Genomic DNA, 14,754 nt, shown 5'->3' with positions numbered 1-14,754 from the left:
CTTGCTTCTGTTGTGTTGTTTTGGAGACAGGATTTTAGTCTGTTGCCTAGGCTGGAGTGCAGTTGTGTGGTCTCAGCTTACTGCACTTATGACCTCCCCAGCTCAAGTGATCCTCTCACCTCAACTTCATGAGTAGCTGGGAATATAGTTGCACACCACCATGCCCAGCTAATACTTTTTATAGAAACAGGGTCTCAGTGTGTTGCCCAGGCTGGTCTCAAACTCCTGGCTTCAAGTGATCCTCCAGCCTCGACCTCCCAATGTGACTATGGGCCACTGCATCTGTCCTTTTTTTTTTTTTTGAGATGGAGTCTCGCTCTGTCACCCAGGCTGTAGTCCTGTGGTGCGATCTCAGCTCACTGCAAGCTCCGCCTCCCAGGTTCATGCCATTCTCCAATAGCTGGGACTGCAGGCGCCCACCACCATGCCCGGCTAATTTTTTTGTATTTTTAATAGAGATGGGGTTTCACCATGTTAGCCAGGATGGTCTCGATCTCCTAACCTCGTGATCTGCCCGCTTCAGCCTCCCAGAGTGCTGGGATTACAGGCATGAGCCACTGCGCCCAGCTTGTCCTTTGTTTTGTATTTGATCCCTGAGCTATGGTGGAAGGGAATTTAAAAAAAAACTTTTTTTTTTTTGACACAGGGTCTTACTTTGTTACCCAGGCTAGAGTATAGTGACTCATACATGGCTCACTGCAGCTTCAGCCTCCAGGGTTCAAGTGAGCCTTACCTCAGCCTCATGAGTAGCTGGGACTATAGACACACACCATCATGCCTGACTAATTTTTGTATTTTCTTTGGTTTGGATATTTTTTTCTTTTTTTCTTTTTTTTTTTAAATAGACACTACATTTTGCCATGTTGCCCAGGCTGGTCTTGAACTCCTGGGCTCAGTTGATCCACCCACCTTGGCTTCCCAAAGTGCTGGGATTACAGGTGTGTGCCACTGCACCCAGCCTTGGGAAGTAAAATGATAAGATTTGGAGTTTTGTAAAAAAGATAAAATGGCCACACATGCCACTATGGTCTTATCGATGGATATTGAGAATGCCATTGTTTGAGAAGTGATTGTGTTCCCTACCTGTGACTGACATGAGTATATACTTAAAAAATAATTTTCTTAGAATTAGAAAATGGGAGTTCAGTTACAACCACAGATACCTTTTACTGAGGACTTCATGGTCCAAAGTTATTTCTTTTCTGGTAGGCGCAAGCAAACTGTCGAGTAGGAGTTGCAGCACTGAATACTCTAGCAGGCTATATTGACTGGGTGTCTATGAGTCACATCACTGCTGAAAACTGTAAACTCCTGGAGATACTGTGTTTGCTGTTGAATGAACAGGAACTTCAGTTGGGAGCCGCTGAGTGTCTTCTCATTGCAGTCAGCAGAAAAGTAAGTTAACCACTTCAAACTGATTTATCCTCAGAGTCTCAGAAGTAGGCTGTGTATGTGTTTAATTGCATGTTGTGGCACACAGTCATTTAAAGGTTTGGGTTTTTTTCCTTGGGGCCAACTTACTGCCTGCTTCCAACTCCCTTGGACAGGAGTTTGCCAATATTCAAGGGATCCTTTGGCAGAATATGGAGATTTGTCAGGCTACATGGTTCTCGAAACAGCCATGATACTTGGCAGTTTACAGTTAATAGATAAAAGTAAATGTTTAAGTTTAAAACTCGCTTGATGAATGTCAAGGAATCTTGGATGGTGGCTACACTGGGTTTATAGCTATCTTTTTTTTTTTTTTAATTGAGATAGTCTTGCTCTGTCACCCAGGCTGGAGTGCAGTTGCATGATGTTGGCTCACTGCAATGTCCGCCTCCCAGGTTCAAGCGATTCTCTCACTTCTGCCTCCCGAGTAGCTGGGACTGTAGGCGCATGCCACCATGCCCGACTAATTTTTGTATTTTTCAGTAGAGACGGAGCTTCGCCACGTTAGCCAGGCTGGTCTCGAACTCCTGACCTCAAGTGATCTGCCCTCCTCAGCCTCTTAAAGTGCTGGGATTATAGGCGTGAGCTTATATCTGTCTTGGCGCCCAGCTTATATCTGTCTTGGCTAACCAATGGAACCATGACTCTTTTCTCCATGGGAATATTATCTACAAATGTAATTTACTTTGCTGTCATATCAGCATTATTGCCCAACACATTTATTTATTTATTTATTTATTTATTTATTTATTTATTTATTTATTTATTTGTTGAGGCACAGTCTTGTTCTGTTGTCTAGGCTGGAGTGCAGTGGCGCAATCTTGGCTTACTGCAACCTCCGCCTCCTGGGTTCAAGCAATTCTCCTGCCTCAGCCTCCTGAGTAGCTGGGATTACAGGTGTGTGCCGCCACACCCAGCTAATTTTTGTATTGTTCAGTAGAGACGGGGTTTCACTATGTTGGCCAGGCTGGTCTTGAACTTTTGACCTCGTGATCCACCTGCTTTGGCCTCCCAAAGCGCTAGGATTACAGGTGTGAGTCACAGCGCCTGGCCTGATTTTTGTATCTTTAGTAGATATGGGGTTTCACCATGTTTGCCAGGCTGGTCTCGAACTCCTAATCTCAGGTGATCCGCCTGCCTCATCCTGCCAAAGTGCTGGGATTACAGGCATGAGCCACTGCGCTTGGCCTGCCTAACACATTTAAAAATGTAAGTTTATGCTTCTTCACTAAACTGATAGTTTTGAGAAAAAATATGTAAGTTTATCCAGATTTTGTTTTAAAGAATTGAGCTTCTTTCTAGTGTTTCACTAAACCCTGCGGTATATAAGAAATTATGAAGTCGATTTATTTGATTATATACTTATAGAAGATGTCGGTACTTTGAAGTATGGTTTATATGACTATGTTTCCCTAAAACTGGGTCTAGGGCAAGTTGGAAGACCGGAAGCCCTTGATGGTCTTATTTGGAGATGTTGCCATGCATTATATACTCTCCGCTGCACAGTGAGTATCTTTACTTTGCAATGTGTTTTCTAATTTCTTTGTCATTTTTCTATTTTCTTTGGCTATATCTGAAGTTTTGTTTTTGTTTTTTTTGAGATGGATCTCACTCTGTTACCCAGGCTGGAGTGCAGTGGTGCAATCTCGGCTCATCACAACCCCGGTCTCCTGGGATCAAGCAGTTCTCTTGCCTCAGCCTCCCAAGTAGCTGGGATTATAGGTGCGCCACCATGCCTGGTGAATTTTTCTATTTTTAGTAGAGATAGGATTTTGCCATGTTGACCACGCTGGTCTCGAACTCCTGACCTCAGGTGGTCTACCTGTCTCAGTCTCCCAAAGTGCTGGGATTACAGGCGTGAGCCCCTGTGCCCACCTTAAGTTCTTATTTAAATGCTGTCAATCGACAGTGTTTTTGGATAAGAAAATGAGGCATTGGCCGGATGTGGTGACTTACACCTGTAATCCCAGCACTTTGGGAGGCCAAGGCAGGTGGATCACTTGAGGCCAGGAGTTTAAAACCAGCCTGGGCCGGGCGCGGTGGCTCAAGCCTGTAATCCCAGCACTTTGGGAGGCCGAGACGGGCGGATCATGAGGTCAGGAGATCGAGACCATCCTGGCTAATACGGTGAAACCCCGTCTCTACTAAAAAATACAAAAAAACTAGCCGGGCGACGAGGCGGGCGCCTGTAGTCCCAGCTACTCGGGAGGCTGAGACAGGAGAATGGCGTGAACCCGGGAGGCGGAGCTTGCAGTGAGCTGAGAGCCGGCCACTGCACTCCAGCCTGGGTAGCAGAGCAAGACTCCGTCTCAAAAAAAAAAAAAAAAAAAAAAAAAAAAAAAAAAAAATAAAACCAGCCTGGCCAACATGGTGAAACCCCATCTCTACTAAAAATACAAAAATTAGCCAAGCGTGGTGGTGCACGCCTGTAATTCCAGCTACTCAGGAGGCTGAGGCAGGAGAATATCTTGAACCTGGGAGGCAGAGGTTGCTGTGAGCCAAGATCACGCCACTGCACTCCAGCCTGGGCAACGAAGTGAGACTGTCGCAAAAAAAAAAAAAGAAAAGAAAGCAGTAATGACCAAATGTGGTAGCTAATATTTGTAACCTCAGCACTTGGGGAGGCCAAGGTGGAAGGATTGATTAAGTTAGGAGTTTAAGACCGGAGTTTAAGACCAACCTGAGCAATATGGCGGGAATCCATCTGTACAAAAAAATACAGAAATTAGTCGGGTGTGGTGGTATGTGCACTTGTAGTCCCAGCTACTCAGAAGGCTTAGGTGGGAAGATCACTAGAGCCGGGAGGTCCAGGCAACCGTGAACCATGATAGTGCCACTGCACTTCAGCCTGGGCAACAGACTGAGACCTTGTCTCAAAAAAATAGTTTTAAAAAGTTTATAAGGTTAAAAAGTTACAGTGAGCTAAGCTAAAGTTAATTCATTATTGAAGAAAGGAAGTGTTTTTTTGGCGGGGGCAGGACAGAGTTTTGCTCTTGTTGGCCAGGCTGGGGTGCAATGATGCGATCTCGGCTCACTGCAACCTCTGCCTCCTGGGTTCAAGCAATTCTCCTGCCTCAGCCTCCCAAGTAGCTGGGATTACAGGCATGCTGCACCATACCCAGCTAATTTTGTATTTTTAGTAGAGACAGGGTTTCTCCCTGTTGGTCAGGCTGGTCTCAAACTCCTGACCTCAGGTGATCTACCCGCACAGCCTCCCAAAGTGCTGGGATTATAGGCATGAGCCACCACGCCTGGCTGGAAAATTTTTAAAATAAATTTAGCGGGCCAGGTACGGTGGGTCACACTTGTGATCACAGCACGTTGGGAGGCCAAAGCAGATGGATCACCTGAGGTCAGGAGTTCGAGACCAGCCTGGCCAACATGGTGAAACCCCATCTCTACTAAAAGTATAAAAATTAGCTGTATGTGGTGGCACACATCTGTAGTCCTAGCTACTTGGGAAGCTTGGGAAGAGATCGCTTGAACCTGGGAGGTGAAAGTTGCAGTAAGCCAGGATTGTGCCCCTGCACTCCTGCTTAGGCAACAGAGTGAGACTTCATCTCTAAATAAATACATTTAGTTTAGCCTAAGGGTACAGTGTTTATAAAGTCTACAGTAGGGTCCAGTAATGTCCTAGGCTTCCACATTCACTCACCACTCACTCTGGGCTCACCCAGTACAGTTTTCAGTCCTGCAGTCATTCATGGTAAGTGCCTTCTATAGGTATACCATTTTTTATCATTTATACCATATTTTTACTGTACTTTTTCTGTATTTAGATACACAAATACTTACCATCGTGTTACAATTGCCTGCAGTATTGGCTACAGTAACATGCTATAGAGGTTTGTAGCCTAGGAGCAATAGACTATGCCATATAGCGTAGATGTGTAATAGGCTATTTCTGTTGTGTAAATTTGTGTAAGTACACTCTATGATGTTCAAACGGTGATGAAATCGCCTAACGATGCATTTCTCAGTACACATCCCCAGTCATTAAGTGATGCATGACTGTTAGGGCTTCCATGTACTTTCTTCCAGTTGCTCTAGAAAATTCTAAAGCAAGGTCGGACGCAATGGTTCATGCCTGTAATCCCTGTACTTTGGGAGGGCAAGCCATGAAGAATTGCTTGGACCTGGAAGTTCAAGACCAGTCTGGGCAACATGGCAAGACCTCATCCCTACAAGAAATCAAAATAAATTAGCTGGGTATGGTGGCATGCGCCATAGTCCCAGCTACTTAGGAGGCTGCGGTGAGAGGATCCCTTGAAGCCCATTAGTTAGAGGCTACAGTGAGCCATGTTTGAGCCACTGTACTCCAGCCTAGGTGTGACAGTAAGATTCTGTCTCATAAAGAAAGAAAAGAAAGAAAATATTAAGGCATTTCTTGATAACGTGTTTGTTACCAGGAAGTCACGCAGAACTATATGTTGTAAGTAGTTGAATCTGTTGCAATACCATCTTTTTTTTTTTTTTGAGACAGAGTCTCACTCTGTCGCCCAAGCTGGAGTGTAGTGGCCAGATCTCAGCTCACTGCAAGCTCCGCCTCCCGGGTTCACGCCATTCTCCTTCTCAGCCTCCCGAGTAGCTGGGACTACAGGCGCCAGCCACCTCACCCCGCTAGTTTTTTTGTATTTTTTAGTAGAGACGGGGTTTCACCGTGTTAGCCAGGATGGTCTCGATCTCCTGACCTCGTGATCCGCCCGCCTCGGCCTCCCAAAGTGCTGGGATTACAGGCTTGAGCCACCGAGCCCGGCCACAATACCATCTTTTTGATACAGTTTACTTTTGGTCCCAAGGAGAAATGAAAAGGTGTGAGGCACATGTGTTTTACTTAAAATCTGTTACTACCAATTCTAATACACATTTATCATGGTTTCCTTCCCTGTAGAGACTGCAGCACTGTTTTAAGGTATCCTATTAATTAAATGAATAATGTGTTTTGGGTAGTGACTATTTTTAGGTCTCATTCTTAGTTCCATAGAGAACATGACACTCATACTAAGTGATGTCCCATTTCTATTTGTGCTGTGGGTCCCACACCACAACCATGGTTCATAAAGCTGTGATTCCAACCCAGGCAGTCAAACTCCAGAGATTGCACTGGACACCATAATACCATCTTGTCCTTCAGTGTTCCTAAAGCCTAGGCCTCGTTTACCCCAAGGCCCTTGCCTTTTACATGATACTCTCCTCCTCCAGAAGACAGCTAATATGGCTGCTGTTCACACTAATAGTTATTAATTGCTGTTTGTGTGAATAGTCCTATATCATTTCAGGTCAGGTTTTGCCACCAAATAAGTTAAAAAAAATTTTAAATTGTTGATTTAGCAAAGCTGTTGGAATTCTACTGAATTACAGACCTAACTAAATGACTTGGAGAAATGTGACACAAAGTGATGTTTTTATTACAGCCTTTTTAATTTTGTAGGTGATATAAGGAATTCTCTCATCTTACAGGACTGCTGATGGAGGAGGTTTGGTAGAAAAACACTATGTCTTTCTGAAGAGGCTCTGTCAGGTGTTGTGTGCGCTGGGCAATCAGCTGTGTGCATTGCTGGTGAGCTAGTGCTTGCTTTCTGGAGAGTTTCAAGCCCATTTGGGAAGAGCATTTAGAAACTTATGTTTCAATAAGGGGTTGCAAATGTCGTTGATTTTAGCCTGATGGGGCAGTGCCCTACAAGTTATTGCATGATTCTGTAGATTAAATTATCTTAATAGAATAGTGTTTGAGTGATCTAAATTTATTTTAACAATAAAATAGCTATACCAACATCAGATATCCACATCTATTATTCCATAAAGTCAATGTTGGTTTCTTGTAAATTTTGGTACTTACAGAACCTTAAGCTGCTGAGTGCTTTATGGTTTTACATTCTGTTAGCCCACAAAACATGGACTCAAATAAAGAATGCTTTTCCCAATCTAAGGGGTGTGTTACTGGATCACAAAAGAAAACTTGAGTCTGATTGACCTGGAAAACCTGCCATTAGAGAAATATTTAATATTCAGTCTTATAAGTTGGAAGATAGGACATTGGAACAGACATTAGCAATTGATGTTATATCTTTTTGTGGTGGTTTAAATGGTTAGAGAGGATAGTTTCACAGATAGAAACCACTGAGGGGGCCAGGCGCAGTGGCTCATGCCTGTAATCCCAGCATTTTGGGAGGCTGAGGTGGGCAGATCACCTGAGGTCAGGAGTTTGAGACTAACCTGGCCAACATGGTGAAACCCTGTCTGTACCAAAAATACAAAAATTAGCCAGACGTGGTGTTGCATGCCTGTTATCCTAGCTACTTGGGAGGCTGAGGCAGGTGAATTGCTTGAACCCAAGAGGTAGAGGTTGCAGTGAGCAGAGATTGGGCCACTGCACTCCAGCCTGAGCAACAAAGTGAGACTCATCTTAAAAAAAAAAAAAAAAAAAGGAAAGGCCAGGTGCAGTGGCTCACGCCTGTAATTCCAGCACTTTGGGAGGCTGAGGCAGGAGAATGGTGTGAACCTGGGAGTCGGAGCTTGCAGTGAATGGAGATCGCACCACTGCACTCCAGCCTGGGCAACACAGTGAGACTCCGTCTCACAAAAAAGAAAAAAACAGAAAGAAAAGAAAAGAAACTATTGAGGGGGTTATATAATGGGCTGGGACACAGAGATGTGAATAGGTAAGGTCTGAGGAAGTAATACAGACTTTTTTTCTTCCTGTAATTTCTGAAATGAGTATTTTTTTTATTTTACTATTTGACCACAGAATGGGTTTTAATGATGATGATTGAGTAGGCAAAGTAACTTTCCTATATTTTAGCCCTTGAAGTGATACCCTTCTTTAGCCAAAAGGAAATACAAAGTCCTTTTAAAACAAAATTTTTTGAGGGTTTAATTTATCTGTTTTTATTACTTATCTGCTTTTTCTTCTCCTGCTTTTCTCAATCAACACCATTAATATAGTGGTCTTCTCCGACAGGGTGTAGATTCTGATGTAGAAACACCAGCAAACTTTGGAAAATACCTGGAATCTTTTCTTGCTTTCACAACCCATCCAAGTCAGGTAAACTTTATACAGGTAACTTCTCAAAATTTCAGTTAGGTAAACCAATATCAAGCACTGTGTCCTGAAATATTATTGTAGATCATGTATAAAATGTGACTCTTCAGGCCTTGGGGAGTGACCATAGTGTCATTTCATTAAGAGAATTATTGGCTCTTCTTCCTGAGCCAAATAATGCACTTGTCTAGGTCAGCAGCTTTTCTCTTTAGGTAATATTCTGATTGTACTCAGTCACATGTGAGGTATGTCCCAGGTGATTTAGTACTAAAGTTATAAAGATTTTTAAAACAAAAGTCTGATTAATTGTTTTATAAAGTTAATTTCACTCAGTTCAAACTTGTCCTTCTAATATCACTCTGAGATTCCAGTATCCTTTATTGCAAAGAAAAGAAAGTAGTAAAATTCAGTCCACACTCCAGGTAATTTCCTTGACCCACAGCCTATCTTAATAACATGTGGTCCATAGTGGGTAGTCATTACTGATACATTGCAGTGGAGACAGCTTCAAAGTATTGTACAGATTTATTTATATGAAAAAATGTAGTTGATAACTACTAAATAATAATCTGGGTTATATAAAATCCAAATCCTTAGACTGACGTTTTCTTTTTTTCTCTTTAGTTTCTACGTTCTTCAACTCAGATGACTTGGGGAGCCCTCTTCAGGCATGAAATCCTGTCCCGTGATCCTTTGCTATTAGCAATAATACCAAAATATCTCCGTGCTTCCATGACTAACTTGGTCAAGGTATATAATGGGAATCTAAATGTGGAATGTAGGTGTATACACATAATAAGACTTCAAGGCTGGGCACAGTGGCTCACGCCTATAATCCCAGCTCTATGGAAGGCTGAGGCAGGAGGATCACTTGAGCCCAGGAGTTGAAGACCAGCCTGTGCAACATGGCAAAAGCTTGTCTCTACTAAAAATACAAAAAAATTAGCAGAGCATGGTGGTATGCACCTGTAGCCCCAGCTACTGGGGAGGCTAAGGTGGGAGGATCACCTGAGCTTGGGAAGTTGCGGCTGCAGTGAGCTGAGATCACACCACTGTACTCCAGCCTAGACGATAAGAGTGAGACCCTGTCTCGGGGGAAACATAAAAAAGACTTTGGCATTATTAACAGCCCTTTCTTCATCACTAAGATTCCTTTATTGGACATATTTTCTTATTCCTCAGGAAGAAATCAGTCCTTACTGGTTATTATAACTGCTCTTCCATATGAGAGTACTTATATATCGTGAGTATTGGGCTAGGTGCTAGGGCAAGAGCAGTGACCATACATACATTCTGCTTTTTAACCCCTGAATTGCTATTTATCTGTTTTTATGATGATTGAATAGGCAAAGTAACTTTCCTATATTTTAGCCCTTGAAGTGATGCCTTTCTTTAGCCAAAAGGAAATTCAAAGTCCTTTTAAAAACAAAAGGACTTTGTAAACAAGGCCTTTTTAAAACAAAAGGCCACACCTGGCCACACTTGTTTTCTGTTCTTGTTTTCTGCCTTGGTCTTCAATACTTTTTTGAATGAAACATACAAAGTTTTACAAGTTTATTCTCAGTGTTCAGTATATGAGGCAAGTAGTTCTCAGTTCTTTCTTCCTTACTACATACCTAATTATCATTTTTTCTTGGGACCCTAAAAGAATTCAAGAATTTAATTCTCCCTGAGGAACCTGGAGGATGGTATCAACTAAAAGTATTCTCTTTCTGCTACTGAGGAATACTGGAACTGGGAACAAACTGTGGACCTGTGATAGAACTGAAGTGGTTATTTATCATACAATATCTCATGCAAACCCTTAACTCTTAAATAAATTAAAAGTGCTTGAACTCCTGAAGCTTAAACAGTCTTTCAGTGAGTCCATTTTCATCCCCTACCCCTATTACCTTTCTCTTTCCAGATGGGCTTTCCTTCTAAAACAGACAGCCCTAGCTGTGAATATTCTCGATTTGATTTTGATAGCGATGAGGACTTCAATGCTTTCTTCAACTGTAAGTGATGGTGGCCTTGGATTTCTCTCAACAGTCTCAGAATGGCATCTAGTATTATGATTCATGGTGCGTGATGTTTGGGGTTTTTACGAAAGATCCCCAAATCTGGATAGCAGCCTACTTATTAAGTCCTAGTTTCCCATTGCAGAAGAATGCTGGGGCTGTATTCCAGGCATAATGTTTTGTTTTACACCACAAACCCCCAAAGCACTTGGACATTGATGTTTAGGGACAGTAACCATACTTAAGATGCTCTTGACTTTTTTTCATACTTAGGATTAAATACCATCTTACCTTATGGTTCTTTCTTTACCCAAAAAAGTGGAAAAATCCATTTTATTCTAATATTCTAGTTCTGTTCTGTGTTTTCTGTGCCTTATTTCCTTTTTTTTTTTTTTTTTGAGATGGAGTTTTGCTCTTGTTGCCCAGGCTGGAGTGCAGTGGCACAATCTCAGCTCACCACAACCTCCACCTTCTGGTTTCAAGTGATTCTCCTGCCTCAGCCTCCCAAATAGCTGGGATTACAGGCATGCACCACGCCCGGCTAATTTTGTATTTTTAGTAGAGACCAGGTTTCTCCATGTTGGTCAGGCTGGTCTCGAACTCCTGACCTCAGGTCATCTGCCCACCTCAGTCTCCCAAAGTGCTGGGATTACAGGTGTGAGCCACAGAGCCCTGCCCCCCCCACTTTTTTTTTTACAGCTTTATTGAGACAAAATTCATTTATCATACAGTTCACCCACATATAGTATATAATTTAATGATTTTTAGTATTTTTACAGAGTTGCGCAGCATCACTACAATCAATTTTAGATTATATTTTCGTCACCCCAAAAATAAATCCTGTATCCACCAGAAGTCTTCCCCCAATTCCCTCATCTCTCCCAGTCCCTGGCAACCAGTAATCTACTTTCTGTCTCTGTTTTGCCTATTCTGAACATTTCATATAAATTGAATCATATGTGGTCTTTGTGGCTGCCTTCTTTCACTTGCATAATGTTTTTAAGATTCATCCGTGTTACAACATTTATTAGTACTTGATTTCTTTTTTTTTTTTTTTTTTTTTTTTTTTGAGATGGAGTCTCGCTCTGTCGCCCAGGCTGGAGTGCAGTGGCACGATCTCGGCTCACTGCAACCTCTGCCTCCTGAATTCAAGCGATTCTCCTGCCTCAGCCTGCTGAATAACTGGGACTACAGGCACATGCCACCATGCCCAGCTAGTTTTTGGGTTTTTAGTAGAGACGGGGTTTCACTGTGTTAGCCAGGATGGTTTCAGTCTCCTGACCTCGTGATCCACCTGCCTTGGCTTCCCAAAGTGCTGGAATTACAGGCATAAGCCACCATGCCCAGCCTGTTTTTTGTTTTTTTGTTTTGTTTTGTTTTTTTTTTTGAGACGGAGTCTTGCTCTGTCGCCCAGGCTGGAGTGCAATGAAACACTCGGCTCACTGCAACCTCTGTCTCTGGGGTTCAGGCAATTCTCCTGCCTCACCCTCCCGAGTAACTGGGATTATAGGCATGCACCACCATGCCCAGCTAATTTTTTTATTTTTAATAGAGATGGGATTTCATCATGTTGACCAGGCTGGTCTCGAACTCCCAACCTCAGCTGATTCACCCGCCTCAGCCTCCCAAAGTGCTGGATTACAGGCATGAGTCACCATATCCCGCCTTCATTTCTTTTTATTGCCAATATTTCATTGTGTGGATATACCACATTTACTCATTTATTCGTCTGTTGATGGACATTTGAGTTATTTCCATTTTTTGGCTATTACAAATAATGCTGCTATGAACATTTATATACAAAGTTATGTGTAGACATAAGTTTTTGTTTCACTTAGATATATAAGTAGGAGGAGAATTGCTGGATAATATGGCAATTGCATGTTTAATATTTTCAGGAACTGCCAGGCTATTTCCCACAGCAGCTGCACCATTTTTTATTACCACCAATCTGATTTACTTTAAAATTTTTTTTTTTTTTTATTTTGAGACGTGGTCTCACTCTGTTGTCCAGACAGGAGTGGTGCTGCAATCATGGCTTACTACAATCTTGACCTCCCTGGGCTCAGCTGATCCTCCTACCTTACCCTCCCAAGTTGCTGGGACTGTGGGTGCATGCCACCACATCTGGCTAATTTTTGTATTTTTTGGTAGAGACTGGATCTCACTGTATTGCCCAAACTGGTTTTGGACTCTTGGGCTAAAGCAGTCTGCCCACCTTGGCATCCTAAAGTGCTAGGGTTTCAGACATGAGCTACCACGCCCAAACCTATTTCCTTTTAATTCCAACAGAAATGAGAGACTAAGTTTAGTTTGCCACTTAGAGGATCTAGTTGGTAATACAGCTTCCAGAGATCATTTATTTTTTAAAAATTCTGGATTCATTAATAAAGTTTTATTGATTATTACATGCAAAGCACAAGTCTGCAAAACAGTTCCTTTGAATGCTTTTCCCCTAGGGTGGTAAATTAATAAACATTAAGTACCTATTTTATACCAGTTGTTGATTCCTGTCCTTCCCTTGGCATTTTCCCTTGGCAGCCTCCCGAGCCCAACAAGGAGAGGTGATGAGGTTGGCATGTCGTTTGGATCCCAAAACTAGCTTCCAGATGGCTGGGGAGTGGCTAAAGTACCAACTATCAACTTTTCTTGATGCTGGTTCTGTGAATTGTAAGTTTTTTTTATTACTGAATGTTAGTGAAATGTTAGGACAGTATCAAAACTATATATAGGAAATGAGCCTGAGCCACACACACATCAGAACGATATACTAATACTAGTCAGAAGTAGCTTTGCTCACTGCCTAATTCTATCTTGGAGAGGGAGCGTTTTCATTGGCTCACACAAAAAAAGGAGATGACACATTTTAAATTTGTTTTAAGTTAGGGTAAAACCATGTCCTTATCAGTTTTGCCATCATTTTCCATTTCTAACAGAATCAACCAATTATTTATTGTTGATTTTATTTGCTTCACTTAAGACACCAACTTAACAAATTGCATGCCTAGACCTAACTTCAAAACTTTTCAGCCAAATTCTTGCTTAGCAGTATTCCTGAATTCAGAAAGGATCTCCTGTTAGACATAACAGGAATAATACAGGGACTTCTCATATCACTCAGCCACCCCAAAGCTTTTGGGAAATTATATTTTACATAAAATCAAAATAATCTCCCTCTACCCGAATGTCTCAGCCAGTTAACTTCTCTGTACTCCATATGTTTTGTCTGTGATCTTAATGCATGCTATATGTGTGTGACAGTATTAATAAAGCAAAAATCCTGGGTGCAGTGGCTCACACCTGTAATCCCAGCACTTTAGGGGGCCGAGGCGGGCAGATCACCTGAGGTCGAGAGTTTGACACTAACCTGACAACCTTGGAGAAACCCTGTCTCTACTAAAAACACAAAAAATTAGCTGGCCTGGTGGTGCATACCTGTAATCCCAGCTACTCGGGAGACTGAGGTAGGAGAATCGCTTGAACCCAGGAGGTGTAAGTTGCGGTGAGCTGAGATGGCGCCATTGTACTCCAGCCTGGGCAACGAGAGCAAAACTCCATCTCAAAAAAAAAAGAAAAAAAAGGGGCGAATTAACTAGTGCACGTCACTGCTTTAGAAAAGCACCATACTACTGGCTGACATTTGAGGGATTTAACATTCAGTTGTATTTACAATTGGCTCTGAAGTTCTCTCATATTTGGTAACTTGAAAGGTTGAAGAAGCCCAAATGTGTTGCACCAAGATGAAACTAGTAAATAGGACTGTGCTGTACGTAAGCAAGAAAAGCAATTGGTAAATCTTAGGCCAGGCAGGGTGGCCCACACCTGTAATCCTAGCACTTTAGGAGGCAGGCAGAGACTGGGGATCACCTGAGATCAGGAGTTTGAGACCAACCTGGCCAACATGGCAAAACCCTGTCTCTACTAAAAATAAAAAATTAGCTGGGTGTGGTGGCAGGCCCCTATAATCCTAGCTACTCAGGAGGCTGAGGCAGGAGAATCACTTGAACCCAGGAGGTGGAAGTTTCAGTGATCCAAGATCGTGCCACTGCACTCCAGCCTGGGCGACAGAGCGGGACCCCGTCTCAAAAAAAAAAAAAAAAAAGCGGCTGGGCGCAGTGGCTCATGCCTATAATCCTAGTACTTTGGGAGGCTGAGGTGGGTGGATCACGAGGTCAGGAGTTCAAGACCAGCCTGGCCAGGATGGTGAAACTCTGTCTGTACTAAAAAAAAAAAATACAAAAATTAGCCGGGCATAGTGGCAGGCGACTGTAATCCCAGCTA

The 14,754-nt window shown here is 42.6% G+C and overlaps 2 protein-coding genes across 2 annotated transcripts in view; one reads left to right on the top strand and one right to left on the bottom strand.

Annotated features, from left to right (window-relative positions):
• Positions 1-14,754, top strand: part of XPO5 (exportin 5) — a 55,153-nt gene that overhangs the window by 7,398 nt on the left and 33,001 nt on the right. The window contains exons 7-13 of the mRNA XM_010369735.1: positions 1,210-1,395; positions 2,860-2,936; positions 6,892-6,991; positions 8,393-8,476; positions 9,098-9,223; positions 10,380-10,470; positions 13,015-13,143. Coding sequence (XP_010368037.1) covers positions 1,210-1,395; positions 2,860-2,936; positions 6,892-6,991; positions 8,393-8,476; positions 9,098-9,223; positions 10,380-10,470; positions 13,015-13,143 — 793 coding nt within the window. The remainder of the gene's footprint in view (positions 1-1,209; positions 1,396-2,859; positions 2,937-6,891; positions 6,992-8,392; positions 8,477-9,097; positions 9,224-10,379; positions 10,471-13,014; positions 13,144-14,754) is intronic.
• POLR1C (RNA polymerase I and III subunit C) overlaps positions 6,829-14,754 on the bottom strand; it is a 46,284-nt gene continuing 38,358 nt past the window's right edge. The window contains exon 10 of the mRNA XM_030928309.1: positions 6,829-7,836. The gene's annotated coding sequence lies outside the window, so the exon portion shown is untranslated. The remainder of the gene's footprint in view (positions 7,837-14,754) is intronic.

Source organism: Rhinopithecus roxellana, chromosome 4 (genome assembly GCF_007565055.1).
Source record: "Rhinopithecus roxellana isolate Shanxi Qingling chromosome 4, ASM756505v1, whole genome shotgun sequence".
Lineage (NCBI taxonomy): Eukaryota > Metazoa > Chordata > Mammalia > Primates > Cercopithecidae > Rhinopithecus > Rhinopithecus roxellana.
The sequence above is the reverse complement of the archived record's forward strand: the minus strand, read 5'-3'. Positions and strand labels throughout refer to the sequence as shown.